Source organism: Acyrthosiphon pisum, chromosome A3 (assembly GCF_005508785.2).
Source record: "Acyrthosiphon pisum isolate AL4f chromosome A3, pea_aphid_22Mar2018_4r6ur, whole genome shotgun sequence".
Lineage (NCBI taxonomy): Eukaryota > Metazoa > Arthropoda > Insecta > Hemiptera > Aphididae > Acyrthosiphon > Acyrthosiphon pisum.
In genome coordinates, this window is record NC_042496.1 from 10,252,042 (window position 1) to 10,276,983 (window position 24,942).

General features: G+C 27.8%; 1 protein-coding gene across 1 annotated transcript in view; it reads left to right on the plus strand.

Moving 5' to 3' along the window:
- LOC100568668 overlaps positions 1 to 19,748 on the plus strand; it is a 108,593-nt gene extending 88,845 nt beyond the window's left edge. The window contains exon 4 of the mRNA XM_029491700.1: positions 19,300 to 19,748. Coding sequence (XP_029347560.1) covers positions 19,300 to 19,411 — 112 coding nt within the window. The 3' untranslated portion in view covers positions 19,412 to 19,748. The remainder of the gene's footprint in view (positions 1 to 19,299) is intronic.
- The last annotated feature ends 5,194 nt before the right edge of the window (positions 19,749 to 24,942 follow it).

Below are 24,942 nucleotides of genomic sequence, written 5' to 3' on the forward strand. Positions count from 1 at the left end.
TTTATTTTAAGTTTATTTTCTTCATTATACTTAAATTATTCAGTTTGGTAATATTGCTAAGTAAAAAAAAATACATTTTTTAATTAACAGTATAGCTGGAAATATTCCAATAGAAGTTATACAGTCAGTTTCAAATGGCCCTAAAACAACAAAACATAATGTTATCACACGAACAAATTCTATTTTATTTTAAAATATTTTATTACATTAATGGCTGTCGCTAATGTATAAATTGTAAATGATCATGCAAAATACATAATATGTCATATAAAGGTGGAAAAAGATATATTTATTTTGAAAACTTTTGAGGAGTAGAGAAGTCCTAAATGTTTTAAGTAGGTAGTTGTATTTATCCAATGATATAAAATGTATAGGTCACCTAGGTACCTAGGTACTTAGTACTTTTAAAAGTTACATATTTTTATTATACTAATAGATTCTGAAAGGAAGAATAAACTACGGACACCCAGTAATAAATATCAAATCCACTAGGTATGTATAATAATTGTAGTACCGGTCCAAAAAAATAATGAAAAATCCTATTGAATGCAATAGTTTATTTATTAATTATAATTTTACTGACAATATATTGTCACTGTCGTATTTCAATGTTAAATAATATAGTTAAATAAAATAATAAATGTTTTTGATTTCCCAAAGTTTGGAATTATTTTGACTTTGTTAGTCATTTGATTTTAGAAATAATATATTGAATTCAATTTTATATCTCCATAATATACCTATAAATTGTGATCTTAAGGAGTGGTGTAATGGGTATAGTTATTTACTTCTAAGTAGGTTTACACTTGTGTCTTGTTTTATAACTTGGTTAAAGGTGTAAGAACACATAAAAAAATTATTCCAAACTATTGTTATTTTATTTGTGACAAATGACTCTTAGCTTATAAAACACCATATTCGACACCACGATTTCAAAGTCCTAAACATTCAAGACTTCATTAAAATCTTGGACAAAAGATCTCAAAACCCTTTAAAAATAACAAAGAAACATTACTGTGTTTGAATACTTATATGATATCAAATAAATAACACCACTACAATAGTTTTTAAAACAATGTTAGCCTCGAGGTCTATAAAAACAAAGATTTTTTTTTTTAAATTTGACGCGCTTTTATATGAAACATTTTTCGAAACCCTGGCGATAATTATCCATGGGTCGCGCTGCTATCGAGTATCTAGTGTTGTGAAACAGACTATAGTCAGTTAGTAATAATAATTAATATGATATATATATATATATATATAAGTAGGTAGGTACTATACTTGTCTTCATGATTAAAATAAAAACTAAAATGTAAAAGCTATCCATAACAGTTAATTATATTAAATAAATAAATTATATTAAATTTGTATACACCATCCCTACCACCGAATATTAGGAATAGAAAAATAAAGTACCAAATAATGAAATGATTCCTTATAATAGTCATGGTTTAAAATTTAACTAATAATCCTGTAAATTAAAAATCGGTAGACACTACGCAGACATACATTTAAAAAAAAATGCTAAGTTATTTTTACTGTCGTCTTTCAGTAAAAAAAAATTAACTACCTATCCATACATGTATATGATGGTTAAAAAAAAAATTTTAATCTCATTAATGCTATAATATTGAGTTCAATAACGAAAACAATATTTAATCCATAATTATTAAAATAAATTAATAAAATGTAATTATGACATATTTATTTATGACCAAAATATGTAGGTACCTATATTAGTATAATTACTATAATAGTATAATAGTTCATAACTTATGTTTTTTTTTATAAATCGTTAAATTATATAATAAAGTACCTATAGAAATACCTACCTAAAATGATTTAACGACTTATCAAAAAAAAAAAAAAAATACATAACTTAGACAATTAGTATTTTACATTTTATTTGTATCCTTATATAATTGATAGATACGTCATGTAATGTGCAATATTATGTATAGTTGTTCAAGCTAATTTCTCAAAACTTATATATATCTAATTTATTATATTATCCTCTCTTTGATTAAAATTGAACTTTGTTGTAGTATGATAATATATAAATATATATTATGTATTATTATTCAAAATGCAATGAAACCGTATAAAAAAACATTCGAATGCAAATTTAGTTACAATTATTGTAATATTTCTGCAGTAAAAGAGATATCTTTTATTACTCCAACGTGCAAAGCACCAAATATTACCCAAATATAACTATGTAAACTGTCTCTGAATTTGAATTTTTCATTAAAAATAATTATTATGAAGCATTTATTTTTCCCGAGTACTTATGGCGATGAGAATATAACTTTAAAGGTTTAAACGAAAAATCTATTTCAAGTCACATCCAAAAGATAAAATATTTTTGGTATTTTTTTATAACTAAACGCAAAGCTTCGTAAATGTGTCACTAAAATTTGGCTAAATAAAGTTTTTGATGCAGAAAGAAAGTCAATTACATAAATATATTTAGTTTTTCAATTTTTTTTTTATATAACTGATACACGAGTAATGAGTATAGTGGCGTTGATTTATATGTATTATTTTTGCAAAGTCCCATTCAAGTTCGTGTACGCAGAATTTATGTCAATTTATAAGTTTTTTACCTACTCAATCCGTGTTTTATTTTATATAGGTACCTATAATACCTATAACCATTTCCAATGGCATAGGAACAGAGAAAATAATTTAGAGTAACACGGGCATGTTATCTTTAATCGGGTTCGTTGAGAAAACCCGTTTGACATATAGTCAACCGTTCTTGAATGCGTTTTTATTACAAACTTTGTAATTATCACGTGTTGAAAATTGGATGCAAAGAAAATAAGTATGAAATATAAAAATGTGTTGGTAAACTAACAGGTAAAAAGAAACACCTCGCATGTAGTCACTTGTTGAAAATACGATGTATCATTATAGAACGTTATAATCACAATTTAGGGGATTTTAAACGGACCGTTTTTCGTTTGAATAGACCTGTGAAACTAAAAATCTAAAAGAGACGAGAGTCTGTCAATTTGGTATGATTTTATGCGTTCATTGATGTTTTGCATTCCGTATAATATTATCTCATTGACAGAGTTTCCACTTTCCACTAAGTACAATATTTAATCATGATCAATAATAGTATATTATTGGTATTTAGTACCATACATTTAGTAAGAAATTATTAAACGAATAAGTTTCCATCAAATTAACAAACAACCAAACGAATTCCAAAAAAATAATTATTATGACATGAACAAATTAGTTAATGACAAAATAAAAATATTAATTATGATTTCAGAATCCATATCGTGACATGTTATGTCGGAACATGCTGTTATAAAAATATATCAAATTATTTAATATTTATCTGTAGAAAATTGCTTATTCAATCACTGCGTATTATCTATGTATGAAGTAAAGCTACACACACACTTGAGCAACTCTCCCATTTGTATTATATTGTAGCTCTATTGGACTCGTTAAAAAAGGTTCATCTGCCATGCACTTAACATAATACGAAACAGTTTTTTTCCCCGTACATATATTTCCGACATCGGGTCACTTTTTGGTGGCGTCCGTATGACGTGCATGCGATAAAAGTCGCATTTAGCCCCCGGGCTTGCCGAAATTTGTTAAATCCCTGCGGTATACAGTCACTGAATTTACGTTATACGCAAGGGGCTTAGAGTTTATTTATATATATATTTTTTCGTTAACCGTGTGTTTTCTTGCGAGCGCTCACCCTTCGTTTTCGGTATTCTAATCGCGATCCTAAGCCCGAACCGACTTTACATCTAGTCGTCGTCCAGAAACGCGAGCGACGTCAGGAAGCCGCCATGGCACAGATTTTGAGTAGAGTTAATCTTCCCCATTTCACTCCCTTTGTCTATTCAGAGTAATCGTCTGACATCAAGAGAGCTTTTAATTTCCCTATTGGACACGCTTGCGTTTTTCTACGAACGGACTACACTCGACCGATAACCCCACACCCGCTTCCGCTCCGATCAAACAGCCATCCGGACCATCTTTAATCGTGCGCGATAAATCCAACGCCACCATCTCCGACTTTTCTCACTTTCCCCGTCCTCGATTTTACAATTCGTGCTACCACACCCGCGCAACCACTGGATGACTAACGATCGAAGAGAGTCCCTTCGCGGCCATTTACCCATTGCCGTATTTCACGCATTCCGGACTCGCATGTGCCATTGTCGAACATTTCACATCCGGTAATCCTCCAATTCATTATAATATAATACAAAGAAATCACAAAAAAAAAATGGTGTTTTATTCATAAATCAATGCATTTGCACCTCAGATCGATGTTTCAAAAATAAGTATTGTACCCTCATCATAATCATGATAATATGTAGGTATATTTTTAGGTAACCTCATAATTTTTGTACAGTCTATATTCGTTGTATATATTTGATGATAGCTTAACTTTACTAACATATTGTTGAGAACATCACGTGGGTCGTATTTTTCTAATTAGCTTGATATGGACCTAGTTTTTAAAATCATTAACCTTAAGTCTTAAACATTAATACTATTCAACATATCTTTGGTTTGTTGAAATATTATTCTAAATAAAATATATTTTAGATAACTATACACACGACCATACTTAGTATTTATTTTCTAACATTTCTGTTAAAAAAAAATAAAAGTATATTAGAACATTAGAACAGTTCAAGGATTATCTTTTGTTGAATAACAAAATATGATGTTGAAAAAAAACGATGATTCATCTGAAAAAAAAATATTTTATTATTTTTTTTTTTTTTTGGTCTCTAAAATACTACGTACTTATACTGTAGGTTATAATCTACTTTGTTTTACTAAACTAGAACGTGGTATTTCATTACCTAATTTACATGAAATGTCGTTCAAAATGACAAATTCTGACCAAATAACTTACTATATTATCCTTCTAATATGGAGAATAATATATTTTACTTTATAATTTAAATGAACCTGAACTCACGTATTATAAACCGTATTATAAACCCATTAACGAAAATAATATCTTAGTAGGCTTTATATGAAATTATGAACTCCATAACGCTGTTTGGTAATATAAACGTAGTAACCTACTCTGCATGTATAAAAGTCGGCTGCAGATGTTTACAAATTTGGTATTAAATTAATTTTGTACAAAACAACTTATTTTAATGTGAAAATTCCGCAATTTTATTTTATGCTTGTTGCATACCCAATTATTATCACAATATAAAATAGGCACCTACTAAAAAATGTGTACGTTTTTACAACTTGTTGTTATGGTTCATAGTTAAATACTCAAATCACTATTTCTTTATACGTTGAAATGAAGTATAATAAAAATATAATTGTTATGAACAAGAACCGTGCCCTTTGGTATTATGAGTAAAAAAAAATAATTAAATATTTTTTTTACATTTATACATTATTTAATATTAAATTCAAATTATACATTTACATAAAACATAATATAGGTCCATTAATTAGTTTCACAAAGGTGCAATATTATATTCCTCTTGAACTTGTATATGTTTAAACTTAAAAACAATAATATGATTACAAAAATTGAATTGAAATATTAATATGTTTTTGTTAAAATACAATCTAAACTTAAATAAAAAAGGCACCTGTAATGTATAAAATATACATAAACCGATGTATACATAACTTTTAACTATAATAACTTTATTTTATTATAGGAAGTAATTAAAAATACATTTCCCAGATTATGGTGATAAAAGTACTGTATTCGAAAATTTGTTTAGTGAGTCTCAAACTGTTATGAATATTATTTGTTAAAAAAAACTATTTTTGTTTGGGTTAGGAATAATAACATATTTATGTACAAAAAAAAACTGAATGATTAAAAAATGTTTTTATTTATTTTATTGTGGTTCATTGTCAATAGGTACATTAATTATTACTTTACACACGCCTTTACACAAAATGTGTTCATGCATAAGCACATTTTATATTTTAGTGATCGTGACTTATAGAATGGCCGTATATTTAATATATATATATACTAATAATTGTTTTATTAAAAATCCGTAATTTATTGATGGCTTTTATTTACATGTATTTTACATTTGTATAATTTTTATTTTAAAAAACAAATGTTAAAACATTTTAAATTTCATATCATAAAACCCGAGTTTAAAGTAATATGGTTTTATTATTATGAATTGGAAAAGCAATCATCGCATATTCGTCTATGAAAAATGATTAAGAATGAAGGTAATATTTAAAAACAAAACTTACTGTGATTGCATCTATATTTTGTGCATTTAATCCCAAATATTAATAGAGAACATTGATGAAATCGAAAAATTCAGATATCTCCAATGTTCAAATTAAACTAAATTTTTGTTTTAACAATGTCCCAATTGTTTTTATCAATTTTATATAAATATAGGTAATATGTGTATTATCAGCATATGTATATAAATAATTTATCTTTATTAAAATAAAGAATGTTTGGCCAAGTGTATAACATTATCACATGCATTAATATAATAAACACATATTGTGTATGTCCCAGGGATTTGGGCGTAAAAAGGCTGCTCTGAATATTTCAGAAAACGTATTAAATTATTTTAATGAACTATATTACCATAAACGGTGCCCTTTAAGTTAAAAAATATTGGAAGATGTGGAAAATACATAATACATATTATATACATAATGAAAGTTCATAGTAATCAATGAACATAATTATTATTTCAATTTATGATTACCAAATTAAATTCTCTTATTGCACACAATGCGCACAATATACGTACCTCGATTAATTAAACTAATAACTACACGATAATAACGATACTAAAATTATATTGTTTATTTACAATAGCCCTGTTCACACCAGCAGTTTATGGAGTTGATATATATTGTCACGGTCATGGTCACTTAGGTAACAGCCGAATAATACGTGCAATGCGAGTACATATAAGTATATTAAGCTTTAAACTTTACAATTGGCTGTAAGTTAAGCAACTTGGAGACCTTTTTCTGTCAAAACGTATCATTTATATTATTGACTAGCTGAACCCGTGTACTTTGGTGCCCGTTAAAAGTGCCAACTCTTTATGATTCAAACTTTGTTCAATTCGTTTATTTAATATTCGGTGTATGATGTTTAAACTTAAACATTTTCATAGATCATCTTGAATTTCAAAATACTTATACAAGCACCACTTTAAAATGTGAATTTTGAAAGATGCTATCTTAGTGCATACTTACATGGGGGTACGAAGGTCTCGTGAAAATTGCAAGCCTCAAGCTATCATTATTTAGGATCTACGTTGATCAATCAGTGAGTCTGACACGTTCGATTATATTATTTTATAGCCATCCCGCCCTTAAGCCCTTGACACACGCTTGTGATTATGAGAGCAGTATATTCACAGGTAGGCAATCCACCTGTGGTGGATTGCAGACCCCGCAAGGTGCATACGTAATTACGAATGTTTTATTCACACGTTATTTATGATATACATGTGTAGGTTCCCGGGAAAACGGTCGAAAAATTAACCACTTCGAATACCATTTTTACTAAGATAGGTATATAGTTTTGACCAAGTATAATATAGGTACAGTTCTAAAATCATAACCCTATAGTAAATTTACAATAGACCAAAATATATTATTACTTAGTTTATTTTTTTTCTGGATATCTGGCGTCACTGTTGTATTTTTTCCATACAATTTCCTACTCTTCCAGTGGATTATCATAAAATTTTCTTTCATAGAAACCTTTTCCTGACAAAATTACGAATACAACAGAACCAAAATCAGACAGTAGAGCAAAATCAAGGTTTATAGAATATAAATTTATATTCTATAAACCTTGGAGCAAAATAACAATATAGCACATCTACATCTGCCCATAGATAATATAAATATTGCATCTGTCCACAGAGTACATAATAAGACAACGTTTATAATATAAGTCTTACAGTATCGAGTTCGAATCTTAGATATCATTACTATTTTTTGCAATTTTTTTGTAAATTCTTAGACTTTTCAAAAATGTTATTTCATAACAACTTTTCCTTGACTATTACGAACAAAACCAAAAAAAATTATTCAAATCAATAGAGATGTTTTTGAGTTTTAGCGATACTATAACGGACAGCAATTCATTTTTATATGTGTAGAATATATATGTAGAAAGACATATCACACATTCACACATATAAGATAGAAGATATCTATCAATATTTATACATAAATGTAATGAATACTATAATACGATGAATAGGTAGCATTAATGAAAAAAAAATTATAAAATAGATTTAATTATAGATTAGAAATTAGCATTATCATAATGAGAAAATATTAGTTCATACACAAATTGTATTCACAAAAATATTCTAAATTACAAATCGTACTACGCAGTGGTCATCAATTTAATTCTTAAAAATTATTCTTTCAAATTATTTTAGTAATTGGTATTCAAAAGTGGAATTTTATTTATGCGTTCACGCCACACTGATTGATATCAAAGTACAAACGTGAATTGGTTACCACATTTTTTTTTTAATACTAACGACAGAAATTCTTTTTTCAGTATTGGTTGCACACGTTTTAAAGACCCTACTTATGAAAATAAAAAATAAATAAATAGGTTCCTATTCAAATGTTAATGTTACCTTTACACCGGAGTTATCTCTAATATTTAATATTTACATTTTATATTTTCATATTTTTTACATTTGTTATAAAATGTGATAAAATGAGTTAATTCCAAATACCAATAGGTAGTTGGACATTTTTTATCTTAAAATTATGTATTTTTAAAAATAATCTTCTTACTCAAAAAGAGATTATCTACCTTATATAAGTTACCTAACTAACAAACATATATACAAGCTTTATTCTGAAGCCAATACATACTTTCCTTCGGTCAAAATTGTGAGCCCAACTTTCTAAATACATAACTTATTATTCGATTATTATATTATTATGTAAAATCATAATGTATGAAAAACATTTTGGATCCAACTTTCTTTAAATTAATATTTTATTCGTACATTTACCAAGTAATATACTGGCCCAATCATGACGAATAAATAACGATCTTTTTAAATAATTTATGGTGTTTCCCAACACAAACACACTCAAACGCGAAACAAAAGATAGTATGGTACCAAAATAATCAGAAATTATGTATGATTTTGCATGGCCATAATTTTATTTACTCAACAGAAATTGTTCATAAAATATGATAGTAAATAACAGAAATAGCAACAAATAAACAACTTGGTAAGATAGTTACAAATGTGACTTATATAATATAAATTATCCTTAATTTTATTTGTTTAAATTTACGATTCTAAACGTAAAAAATAAAATAGGAACCATACTAACCACTACCACTGTCTACAAAATAGATGAAATGGTTCAAAAATAAATTGATAATAACCAAAATTAAAAAAGAAAATAGTTCAAAATACTTAGGTAATATTATGATTCAAAGTAAATTTTTTACTGATAAAAAATAATCTTCAATAAATAAAATAGAAAGGCGAGGTTGTAATATACGTAGTAATCAAACACGTAAAACGTGAATACCGCTACTAAACTCAATATCAAAAACCTAAATACCTACATTTTATACATTTTCATTTGTGTAAAAATGTAGCTCTTCATGCTAAAACTATAACAATCGTATGATTACTAAATTACCCTAATAATCAGGCCAAAAACAGACTCATGGTACCTACCTGACAAAAAAAATAAATTAAAATAATAAATCATAATGTTATGGAAATTACCATAACGAATACTATTACCACAATCGAAAAGATTTAAGTACAAAATCGCATAGCACAATAAGCAGAATTTTTCAAAGATGGTTTTTTTTACACGTTTAAAACTATTTTTTAAACAAAAAATTTTAATGAAGGCCTATAAATTATAATAGTTTATTAGGTAATGATTTTGATAAGACATTTTGGTAATTAAAGTTGAATACTGTATTTCTTTAGCTAAGAACTTCTTGGGTCTTAAATTTTTACTTTTTTTAGTATTCAGTATTAAATTATGGATAACTATTGAACATTAAAATGTAAAGTGCACTCCGACTTCCAAGTTCAGAACTTCTGCGTTACATTGTCAGTTGTCACTCATAGGTACTAGTCATACCGACGTAGGTGGTAGGTTACCTACATAATTGTTTTTATTTCATATTATTTAAATTTTAAACATAAGTCAACCTACATGACTATATGGATTACTTATTATGATATGATGTATGAATATATGATTGTATATACTTCGAAGAATTGTCACAGAATCAGTGGCGCCGAAACCATTAGTAAAGGGTGACAGACACCATTTCCTTTTCTATGTATGGGTGTTGGTAGTGCCTCAGTGGATGTCTGGGCCTCTGAAGAATGACGTTGATTATAACTCATAATAATATAAATTATAAATATTCTATCTTTTATATTAACATTAAATACGTAAACCGTCAACTAGCCGTTATCATAGAATTTTTAAATATTTATTACATTTATTTTTTATAAAAAAATTGTATTTATTTTATAATTTTGGGTATTTTATTAGAATTTAGAACTTTTTTATAGTTTTATATAGATCGATAAAATCCCGAACTCTATTCATAAGACATAATAAGACATTTTGTAATTTTATCATTTTTACCATGCTGTTTAAAGTTTTGTAAAGTGTATTTAATATGGGGATTGTGCTTATTTTCAGTTATGGAGTTTCGTCTAAAACAATTGGCCCAATTTTTTTTTTAATGCCTTCGTTTTTAATTTTTAAATCATTGAAATTTTTGATTTTTAACATTTTAAAATTAAAAAGATTAAAAAAAAGTATTCCACAGAGTAGAAAAAAATCTATGGATTATTTTGATTTAAAATGTACTAAAAATATTGTTTTTTTAAACACACGTTTTTTATTCCTGGTTAAAAAACGTGTTTTAAACGTTTAAAACAAAATCAATAATATTTTCTTTTTATGTGTAAAACGTGTTTTAAACAAACGTTTTAAACATAACAATCCTTTACGGACGTGAAAAACACATATTTACACGATAAACTACTGGCTAGTAATAATTATGTCCATTGTGACTGGATAGGTCACTGGGTATTGTGTGTATTTGATTTCTAGACTCCTATTTATGTTCCAAATTGAATTATGTAAGTTACTGAATAATATATGGTTTCGGTAAAGAATTCTAACTCTGTGAGAACATTTTACCATTGATTATGAATACTAGAATTTATAATCAATGGCTTTACCTTACCTACTTTTGCATTGGCTACTATGGCCATTGGCATTTAACCTAACTACTATACATAATAATTTACCATTCTTGTACAATATGTAAAATCCTCGAATTGTTAAATGTTGAAATAGTTTAATTCATAAATGTTTTCGTCAACTGTATTTTTGTATTGTCATGAACATGATAATATCATGTATTATACTCGTTTGTACGATATAATATGTTGTCGTCAGCTGACCGATATTCACATTAGGTTGCCTACTCATCATCCCATACGGCATAGTGACATTGAGTAACTATATCGACCGAAAGTCAAACATAATTTATATTGTTTATTAAGTTTTTATATAGATTTATCTATCTTTCAAGTTATGACTATTATTATTTAATTCATACTGTATGACACACATTAACGATGATTTAAATCATTATGTAATAAAGCACTTCATACTATAAGTGTATTCAAATTGTCCATAAATAAAGTTATACACAAATATAACCAGAAAACGTAATAATAATAAAAAAATAGGTTAAATTAGGTAGGTAGTCAGAGATCTCTTTTTTTTCGTCGGATTTTTGTCAAAATCTAGTCAATAACTATAATTCCATTCTCAAGAAATTTAAATAAATTATTCTCTTTTCCGAGACTTTATCTTGTTCTTATATTAGCGTATCAAATCGAGAACGTTATCATAATAAATAGGTACAACAGTATAATGTAATATAAAATAATAAAAATTACATTAATTTTATTATTTAGTTCAGCAATTATTAATTGTACATGAGAAAGAAATAAGGAGTGGAAATCCTTTGCGTACCCAGTCACGTACGTTATGTATAAAAATAAAATATTATACAGGGTAGCCACCGTGTTTTACTGTACTGAAAAACGTTAAATACGGTAACGCACCATATATAGATATAGACACATAGTTTATCTATTACCCAAATATACAAGCCATACCTGATATTGTGAATACAAAATAAATTTTAAAAATAAACCTCCACGTTCGCATTGGTACCTAAATGTGTCATACGCACATTTGACATGTCACCTTTAATAAGTTATTTCTAAAAATATCGCTCCAATGATAGGTAGGTTACACGCATTGTGTAATAAAATACAACTGATATTCATAAAAGCCACAAGGTACGTTTAACCAAAAAAAATAGCCACATCAATCGTTTGCAAATGCAAGACAAGAAGTCATTCGGCGTACTTATCTACATGTGTTATTCGTCTCGTCCGACAGATATATAAAATAATATTATGTAATATCAGACGCGTAAACGAGACAATATATCATGCAATATTCAAAATGCAAATTCTTTTGTCTACAATGCAACAGTCATGGATAACAATAAAATATTACTGCAGGGTCGCTAAGTATGGAAGAGCGATCGATTATAACAGTTATGGTTCTCGATCTGACAAAGGTAACTGTATTGTAATTATCGAGAAACCATCGCGTTTTCTTGACGAAAATTCGACGATAGGTATAAGTCTCATGTGACGATATTATATTGTAACTTCGATTAAACATTTTGAAATCGACTTCAACCAACGGTGGAAAATATAACATAACGATAAACCCCGTCAGACTGTAGTCTCCTTATATAATATTAATATATTATTATTATTATTATTATTATTATTATTTGATGATAATAATATTATAATGGTTCATCGCCCGCTATCAATATTCACCGATTAACAAATTAAAACAGCCCAAAAGTCAACAGAATATTATAATAATATTGATGTAGACTGTAAAAGTTATAGACATGTGAGGATATTATCACGTCCGCATCGTATATACATACACTAACCGATTTTATCGTTTGGGGGGAAGGGGGCTAAGTAGTAAAATACGATCATTTCTCGGTTACGAGTCACAATTATTATAACTATTCACAAACCTCGATATTGACAACTGCAAATCAAAATAAATATTGTGATAAATTATATATACAATAAATTAAAAACGAAATAAACTTTTAAAGCTCTCCCTTAGAAAAATTTACTTTCTCATATTTTACCATCGCACATGGAATATTAACGTAATAATATGGCAAACATTAATATTTTAGAATTACGTTGCATAACATTACAAATATTTACAATATTGTTAATAGTGTATTATCTAAAAGCATACCGCTACCTTTATTTGGTATCAAAAATGTCATTATTAGTTTACACTGTGAAACCAGTATGATGCGTTTTCGGTAAAATGGTAAACAAGAATGTTTTGTTAAAAATTGTTTCATATATTTTGTGCTTTTTAAAAATTTTATATTAGGTACTTAATAAGCAAAACTAAAATGAAAATGATTTATTTGATTTCATACAGACTATTAATATAATATTAATGCATTAAGACTATCAATAAGTTTACTACATTTAAAAGAGTGTTCCTATATATAAAGTTTATAAAGTAGTACCTAAACAAAAATTAATGATTCAATCATTTTTTTTTTAAAAGCACTAGATACCTACCAAAAGTAATTAAATATAAAAACTGTCAAAAAACTTAAATTGACTTTACTATAGGTTAGTATAGTTAGGTACAATTTAGTTGAAATTTAATTTTATTGGTCCGTTATAACTTATAAGATATAATATTATAATCATTAAAAAAAAATAGAGAAATCAAGTAAATTAATTTCTCCGATTTTGTATTGACTCTTATATAGTTGTATTTTGAATAAAGAAGTACAAAAATACTTTATAAACAGCTACGTCACTGAAATCAGTTTTGTTAAATGTTCAAATGTATTCATGATACGTACTCAAATACTAGGTGTCAATTTATTGTACTTGAAATATGTATTTGAATATTGTCTTTCACACGTATTTGAATATAAACACAAATACATTTTAAAAGTATTCAAAATACTTGACAAGTATTTTTTTTGTAATATAGATACTAAGATATTTGTATGTTTATCAGTTATCACAAATATATACTTCAATTATTAATAAGAAAATGCAATTCTTTAATTGACTCAAGAACTTCAGACGTCACATACCTTTATATTGTCAAGGTAAAATTCAGGGAAGTAAATATGAATTCCAGGCATTGTGTCATCAGCGTATTTAACGAAATCTTAAAAATTCTTAGAAGCATTATAAATATTATTTTTAAAATTTTAATGTACGAAACAAAAATATCGTTCGTTGAAATACACCGGTAGAAAGAAAAAAAGTATTTAGTATTCTGGAATAAAATAATACGAAGAAAAAATATTTAAATACTATATCATTGCGGGATCAATAAATCCCCATAAAAAACCTGGTCTGTCTGTGTCGTTAGTAGGTACAGATTGGTGACATTAATACGTCTACAATGTTCGTCAAGAGATAGTTTTATTGTCATTGGTATCAGGAAGGAAGGAAGAAATGATGAAAGGTAAGTGGAGGTGCAGGGTGTACGTTTTCACATCCAGATGGTATTATTTGATTTAACATTATTCAATTTGAATTTAATAACTTAGATTCTTTTATGATATATATATATTCCAATTTAAATTAATTGTAGATACATTTCCAAAAATGTTCTGTGTACAAACGCAAAATGCACATAATTTGTTTTTTCACTTAGAATTTATCATTGGGACATTGGGTATGTATAATGGTTATTTGATCGAAGAATTGGAATACCTATCAAATGGAATTATGCTACGTAGGTATCTATATTAATTAACATAAATATTAATAAATGGTATAGCTAATTTTCACGAATATTCTTTGATATCCCCGGCCATTCCCAAGTTTTCCCGGGAATTTCCTCCGAGTTACATTCCCAGAAATTGATCTACCCTAATCATATTATGTAAAGGATAAGAATGAACATGGAAAATGAAGGGTTCTTTTGGGATGATCGCGATGACGTGATATGCGATGATATGCACAGACCGGTGAATTATTGTTGTATTAAAAAGTTTATAATATTATAATAATTATGAATGTATTTGTCTTGCGTCCGAAGTATAATCGGCTTAGACGACAGCCTGCTCCCGGTGGCCGGTACAATAGCAAAAGTAGGCATAGACGTGTTCACGGGAAAAAAGATTCGTAGGTACAACGATATAGAACACACTCCGTATAAAATACGTATAATATATTATGTCGGTACAATAATATTATCTATCTATATACATATATATATATATATTTATAATAATCTAACTTAATTTTGGAGACGAAGGAAACCGGTTTGTTTGTTTATTTATTATTATTATTATTAATTATTTATTTATTTGTTTGCACTTGCATTTTTCCATTTGAAATATTTATTATTCATTGAACAAATAATTTATTGTTACATTTTTTTCTATCTTATCTCTATTCTATAATAAAAAGAATAAAATTTACCACTCCAGTGGTTGAATTCAAAATTAAGGATATATCATTTTCAGATATTAGCAATAACAATAACTACAATATGTAATTATATTATATTATTTGCATAGCCAAAAAAAACTCATATGTTTTTAAATTAAATTATAAAAAATAATTTCTCACGAAGGAAGATCGGACAACTAGTAATAGAATAATATGATAATAATATTACAATATTACTATATTAAGGTATACCTTGGTATAGTAATATACAATCCAACGCACGGTGCGTGATGACACACGAAACGACGGTGTCGCAATAATCGGAATTTGTAATCCACGTTCGACAAAGTTTGTGCGACGAGATGACATGCGGCAGACATCCACACGAACACACGAGGGACCGTTGTGATTACCGGCCACATGTGATATTATCAATAATTGTCGAACCGCGTGGCCGGGCGCCATGACACGCGTCTGTGACCCGCCTATGCGACTATATTATACAATAATATTTTATAATTATGTCAATACGCTTCGTGCGGGATCTGATCCACTCCTTCTCAGGGCCACGCATGTCACCAGTCAGGCATTCACGGTTTGTGCGTTAAAGCTGTTCCATAGCAGCATTGCACTAGTGGTGGCTCGTCGGTTAGGCAGTCGCAACAGCTAGTCGCAGCTTAGAGACAGTACCTTTAGGGGTGACGTGATATTATACAACCACGTGACATTCGAGTCTTTATTTATGTCAGTGATGCATCACGAGAAGTTCAGTTCAACGGTTAAACATGACACTCTTATGTCGATAACGCATGACCGGCATGTCAGCATAATATTATACATCTACTACGTGGTCAGCTGACGCTACCTAGGTATCGTGACCGTTGGAATATAACCGCGGTCATCGCGACGAACAGTTTTTGTCGTGTCCATAACGAACAACTATCCACGTTTTTTAAGCCACGGCGAAAGTCCTGCACACCACAGACGTGTGTACTATAATACAATTATTATTATTTGTTTGCCCTTGAGTTTATTCATTATTAATTATTATTAATATTGACGGCGGTCAGTGAATCATATGCATAAAAGCGAACCCCGCGCACCACCACGGCTAGCCAGTACTGTTTGCGCCGGCATATTCAGGCCTTGGCGCCTCGTTATTATTATTATTACTATACAAACATACTTATAACTATTATTATTATTAATGCTATGAACCATTATGATTGAAATTTATCGTATAGGTATTCATATACTATTCATCGATATGATATTATACTTCGCGATATAATCTCCGCTCCCGACACTCATTTGTGCGGAAGATATATTATGGGTCAGCGGCCAGTATAATAATTTGTCACCCGACCGGATATTATTATCATTTAAATTAGTATTTAAGGTAGGTAATCAGAAAAAAAATAATAAGCCTCCGAGTTCATTCAGTCGATCGCGATGTACCATTTTTTGTTAATAGCATAATTTTTTTAATTTAATTTGGAGGAATGCGAAGTGCGTCAGTCATTGTGTTAAGAGACTAAATTTAAATATGATAAGAAATGCAATATTTTCTGTGTCAGAGAATTTTGATCTTTTTTAGTATCATAATCACCAAATAAATAACCTAATTAAGTTCAAAAAACATAAATTGAAATGTGAAAAGATTTTAAAATGTATAAAAACGGTACGATACGACAAATCATATTTTATTTCTCACGTGTTAATTTGGTTTCTTAACTATGAATGAAGCTTGAATGGTTCTTTTTATGTCAAATGGTTTTTACGGGAACTTATTATAGGTGGGTGGCGTCCTTTCTTTTTCCTTTTTATTATTTTTGTAATACTTATATTCAAAAAAAAAAAATTAATTTTTAAAATAAAATTATTCACACATAGGTATTCATAAAAATAAATAATAATTGTGGTAACAAAATACAAAAGCAACGATAATATAATAGATATAAAATAAAGTATAAACAGAAGAGGTATTTAAATACCTACAGTAAAAAAATAGATAACATATATTTTAGATTACGCCATTAGATAATAAACGATCAATAAATTATTAATTGATATGAAATTTTATATGAATTTTTTATTTTGGCCAGGTATTTAAGAAAATATCACACTGTACATAAGTTTGTCAGATTTATCTGCACTTCCCAAACTATAAACGCATTGTTTAAACGTTTTGCTTGTGTGGGTGCAGCGTATGTATATTATATACAATATATAAATAATAAATTTTTGTATGTAGCAATATTTCATTCACCCAAATACTATATACAATATACTTATACGGATGTTTAAGTTTTTTATTTTTGACGTTGACATTTTTCTATAACACTAACATTTTAATCTAAGAGTGCTAATGGCTGAAATTTAGTCAATCACTGACAAATAAATATTGTGTCTACAATATCTGGAACGACTTCTATATAGTATTATATTTTTCATCAATTTCAAAAATATATAATATGTACCTAAGTAAATATTTAATATACTTTATCATCTCTTTGAACAACATTTGATATTATGTCCATAAAATCGCAAACATTTCCATTTCAAATCATTTACTATTTTTTTTTATAATATTATTATACGTCAAAGTGTTTTGCTTTAGAACGATTTATAACCAAATCCAATGATTACAAGACACAAAAAGAGCATTAGACTTAATTTTACCGGATTTCTATATTTTAATATTTCCGCTGTTTTACATTAATCGCCTCACTCATTCAATACGCATAATACCACTGATTATACGTCTCAGGATAAAACCTTGAACAAGTATCACTGTTTCAGCCGACTGTTTAAAAACCACATGCGATATACCAATTTCAGCAGTAGTAGTTCTATATATCAGTACAATTTAAACCGATTTCGTATATTTATCATCATATCAATAATACTATCGCGGTGTATAAAATATAGAAATATACAATAATGATAGATAATAATCAGTTCCATTTATGCATAAATACGGCAATGTATCTAAACGGCTTGTAATTTTCCAAGTACCTATAGATATTAGAATAAAGTTGCCCTCCTAGCTTAACTAGTCAACTGGAATGATAAAAAATATTTTAAATGTAGAATATCAAAATAATCAGCCCTTTTGGCTCAACAATAATAAATATATTCATTTGCAAATAAATAATTTATAACATACATACAAATGAATATAAAGTTAAAGGAGATGAAATAGAAATATTAAATAATGGCAAAAGTATCTATTTTTTTTATTATTACTTTTCTCAATTACATACAAAGAATTAAATACATACGTTTATTAAAATTATCTACTTTCTGTAAACATAGCTTGCGTCGAAGGTAGAGAGGTAACTAATTAGAACCGTTAAATCATAAAATAAATAAATTGACTTTCCTCCGAGCGTTATAATACGATAATATTGAACGGCTCTTCAAATACAAAAACAGTAGATATTTACAAATCGTTTGCGAACATATTCAAAATCACACGCGCCATGCTTTTTGAGTAATACTTTTTGAATTTAATTTCAGTAAATAATTAATGTATCGGTGCCGTTTTATTTCATTATCTGTGATAGGCGTATGTACCGTTCCGTCGACTCGACCTGTGAGCGACATAATAATATCTTATATACTGGTCCGCATCTCGTGAATCGCGCGCCCGCCCTTGCAATAACAGTAATTATAACGATTTATCAATTTTAATTTTCAGCTCTAACCCGACGTTGTTTTGGATGGCCATCGTTCATCTGACGTTGACGTCTCTCGTCCTGTTCGCGGTGGGCGCGATCGCCTGGCTGGACTGCCACCACGACCCGGACTGACAAGCGCTGTACACGGGCAGTCGTTCCGCTGATCCACCGATGTCGTCCCGGCCGACGACCAGCAGCTCGGTGACCATCAGCATGACAACGTTCACGCCCGACCCGCAATCGTCGTCCGTCGGTCATCGGCTCACGCCCGGCCCCAGCCTGTTGGTCAGGTCCTGTTAGCGCGGCCACTGCACGCCCCGGAATTCCGTTTTCCGGATACCATCGCTGCGATGACGATTATAATAATATAATTATAGTGATGATATTATTATGTCGACCGGGGCAACATTCGCGGGACGAGACCGGCCGACGATAGTGTCACGGGAACGAATAAACTTTGGTCATTTGTCGTTGTCGTATTTTTTTTTGTTATTATTATTATTATTATTACTATTTTTGTTCGCTACCGTTTTATTGTTTCAACGCGCGTCATCATTATACGACCGTCATGCGAAACGATCGGATGTACCCAAACGTGTGGATACGAATTCCCCATAAATTAAATTAGATTAAATTAAAAAATGTTAGAAAAAAGTCTGAATTAGATTAAAAACGAGAAGACACTCATGACTGCTAACGGGTTTTCTGAGTTACTCGCGTGTACAGTAATTTATTGTTTAAGTGTTATTTTGATATTTTATATCAAGAATTGTGTCGAAATACATTTTATGTTCAGTTTTTTCTATTAATAAGTATAAATACTAAGAAAACGTATTATTTTTAGAAGAGATATTTTTACTGCATGAAAATTATTTAAAATGAGGCATTATTAGTGTTAGCAATTTTCTAGAAATTAACATTCTTAACATTTCATAATAAATAAAATCCAAGCCCCATATTAGTTAACAATCGAAATTAAATCAAATAACATATTTTTTCGTCGTTCCATTTATCAACTATTATGCACATTTTTTATATTCCATTGCTTTACATAATTTTCTATTTTAAAAGATATTTAATATGGTTTATAATTCCAAATTGGTAGGTAAATTAGTTTTAAGAATATAATAAAAACAAATTCATCACATTACTTTTAATTTTAATCAGCAAATAACAATATTAACTTTCTGCCCTTGTGCTATGCCAAATAATTATTACATGTTGATATAACGTTGCATTATTTTTTTTTGTTTTTTTTAAACTATTAAGAAAAATAATTAGTAAAAAAAATATATAAACCAATAACGAAGTTGTAGCACCAATATAAGAACTAATATTTTTTTTCTTACAAACTCTACAGTATTATCAAATTTATATGGTTCACAAGTTGTCTAACTCTCCAATAATAAAAAAAACTCCCATTAAATCATAATAAATATTTTAAAATATAAAATTATGTTTATCAAATTAAATGTTGTGTATCTTTGGAATATTTTATTTTTATTTTAACGACTAATATTGTTCATAGTTGATTTTGAATTTCAATAGAATCAATTAAATTGCTAAATGAATAAATTAAATCAGACAGCATAATAATATACATTAATAACTTTAGGTTAATTTATCACAATTTTATTCGCTCAATATTTTTATTAGGAGGTGTATTCATTTTTATATACAGTACCCACCGGCTACCTAATATAAATTGTTAGTTGTATTACAAACTAAACATGTTTTATTTACTACCTACGCCTATACTATATTCACATCGCGTTACCTATATCACTATAATTGGTATAATAATTTTAAGGAAACACTTCAGTATAATATGCCTTATGTAAATAAAAGTTATTAATAGGTATTATGCAATTATAATAATAATATGTAAAATATAAATTCAATTTCATTGTTTAAAATAGACTAATAATTACCAATGTGTCGATCGTTAATCATAAATTAGTTTAGAAATAATGAAGTTATTTGTAATTTATTGAATCTGTGAATTTATATACCTATTATATTGAATATATAATACTAGGTACACATTATAAAGTATAATTTTATAGTGACGTTGTTAATTTGTATGATTTAGACTAACTACCATTTTTTACAATACAATTTTGTTTTTACTTTTCACACGTCATAATATATTCTGCTTAGTGCCTTTTTTTAACAAAACAGCTGTGTATAATATGTTGAATAAATTGTGTAAGTATACTTTTACGGCTATTTATTTATATATAACGTCGAATATAACTCAAAAAACATACTACTCCAAAAGTAATACTTGATTTAATGTTTTGAAATTGGTAGGTACTTGATATAGAATATGTTAATAAATGAATAAGATAATTACAACATATTATGGTTCCACATGAGTATTATCAATTATCAAAATGTAAGATGATATTATTGTACATCAACCTAGAATATATCAACGAAATTAGTAAAAACTTCTATAGTATCAATTGTCAAATTAAAAAAAAACTGGGAAGTCACTCAGCTATATAGTAGGTCTTATCATTTATCAATTTATAATATAATATATAGCTGTTATCTACTCATAAGTTAATACCAGAGAACGGTGCGTGAATATAGGATCGTTTATGGTACATAAACTTAAAATAAATCTAAATATTTTTAAACGTCATTATTATGTATGGTAAATAATAATTTACTATAGCGTGGAAAAATTTTTAATTCTCTGCGAAAACCCAATAGTTTTTTGTTTTTAATTACAGCAAAATACCTAACTAAAATCAATTTTTTCATTTAGATATAAAAATGTTGTATACATTTGAACTTCAAATGTCTATAAAATAAATTGTGCTAATGTATTTTTGTTATGTTTTATTTGCGTTAGAATAACTGATGAAGAATCGTGTTTTAAATGTTGAAGCTTTTTTAAATTTTGAACGTTTATGTATGAACACTTTTATATAAATTTTAAAATGCATAATATACAAATACATTTTAATTTATTGATGAAATATTATCAAATGGCCAAATCTAATATAAATGTTATCTATGCTTTTCTACTGGGTACTTAAACTTCAAAGATTTATTTTATATCGATAATATCATTACTTTTGTGACCGCAATAGTTTATTATTATAAACAAGACGTGTAAACAACTTAATTTTGAAAAAAATGTGTTCTTGCGTATAACTTTAAAAATTAAATATATTTCATAATCAGTTTACCACACAGTTTCTGGAAAACCATTTGGCTTGAACAAGAATCATCCAAACTTAGTAATATTTTAGAAACTACATTTATGCATGATAAAGCAGAAAATATTTGTTGAGTCGTAGCGTTTTTATAATTTTTTTATATCATTAATATAAAAAAAGTTATTAATGTATTAAAATCAGTTAGGTATTCTTATGTCTGTTAAACTTAATTTGGTAACTTTTTTAGATCCTATATGTGTAACGATGAATATATTAATTTTACAATGATGTATTTTATTTTATTTTTTGTGCCTAGAGCAGTAGCGGATCTGAAGCTCATTTAAGGAGGGTGTGAATTGGTATCATAGAATTTCAATATATACATATTAGTCAATAGACATCTGTTATATATAAAAAAAAATCAACTTTAATTATATGTAACCACTTTGGTAAATAGTATGCTTTTCGATCACTCATCTTAAATACATGTGGTTATTATACAATATTATTATCTATGACTTATGAGCATGGCAGTCGACAGCCTATATTATATTAAAATAGTATGTTGTCAACACGCGTCAATAACTCGAGGATTTGACGACCGAAGGTCCGCTGTCACCTATGAAGTATTAACTTCAAAAATAAACTATTCTCTTTAGGAGAAGTTTAGGTTAAAACGTGAAAAACAATATCGGAAAATTTCGGCCCTTTTTTCCGAATCGTGAAATTAACGTGATAAATATTGGCTAAAAATTATAGAATTTCTCTTGAGTGTTATCTGCGTATGGGTGGTTTTTTCAAAATTGTTTCATTATTTTTTTTCTCTTAATTTTCTGTTATCATTTTATGCTCATAGTGGTCATTGTACCTAGAGGTTCAATTTTTTTATTTTCTAAACTAAATTGAATTTTTTACATAATTTGTTAATAATATGGGGCAAGTGTATTCCTGTGTTGCTTCTCAGTTGTCGTTGGAGTTGCATTCCCTTGATAAATCTTAAAACAATATGTAATAATAATGTTTTCATTATCATTTAGTATCATCCTTATTGTTAACTCAAATTGAGATATATTGAGCAATAATAGGCAATTAGTTCCATACTTCCATATAGAACTATTTTTTAAATTTTCAGAAGCCTGCAGTGGCAAATTTAACTAACGATTCTGATATCAAATACTTTTACTTCAAACTTTGAAATTAGCATAATGAATTATATAATAATATAGTAAATAAGTATAGTAATGTAAGGCATTGTGAATGCTCTGAAGCAACAAACCGTCATAGAACTAACAAACATAAATGTAAAATACAGCATATTTTTTGTTGATAAAAAAAAACTGTGTAAGCTTTATCCGCTTAAATAATGTAAAAACACATAAAGAAAGAGGTATGTGTAAACAAAAAAGGTCTATACATTTGAAATTACTCATAATAAAAAACGAGTTTATTTAACTTTATATAGTAATTGAAGTGATTATAAAAAAATGTATTGATCATTTTTTTTTCTTTTGGAAGAGGGAGATTTTGTTCTATATTTTCTACGTCATACGTAAATTTTATTCTACACATGCTATTAAATTTTTTCGGAACACTTCTGGGGCTGTTTTTTGTTATTAAACAAGTATATAATTATAGTATATATATTACAGTACATTTTATTATACAGTAATTATAATCAAACGAAGCTTTTGGATTACCATGGTTTTATGGAGATTTGATATGATATTTATAAATGTATCAAAATACGCCATCAATGAGTATAAGTAATAATACAAGTAAGGTGAAATTAGTATAATATAGCATAAATATCAATATATCATATATCTACTGCCAACAACATTGATAATATAGATTCTCTTCGTGATAAAACAATTATAAATTTAACAAATTTATTGTTTGAATAACATAACATTATCATGATGACAAATTTAATTATTGTTAAAGTTTAATAAGACAGTATTGTCATTTGTCAGTATAGCTCAAGATTTTTTTTTCAGTATAGTTAAGCGACATTATCTTTAACTACTTCAATAGTTCAATTTTAGTTCAGTTGCATTCAGGTCGATGATTAGTGCAGATATTAAACGACTGATTTTGTATACTTCGGATTAAGTGATATAATGATTGAAAATATGCACCTTAAAAATTATTGAAACCAATGTTGAGTTTTTCTTTTTTCCATTTGTACTATAGTCACATATCACATAGGTATATATTAAACAAATTAGTTTACGATTCCATTTCTCCATCATAATCCAATAATAATAATTGCAGGGGCGGATCCAGACATTTTCTGAGGGACATTTTGAGGACATTTAATTATATTGGTCTTCCGATTTTTTGAAGTTAAACCATTTAATTCCATTGAAGTTAAAATTGTATAATGATAATAATAAATGAATATTTTTTAAATACTACATACTAACTATAAATGTATTACCAATTTATCATTTTTGAGTTCTGTTAAGTTCATCTTAACTACATTTCTAT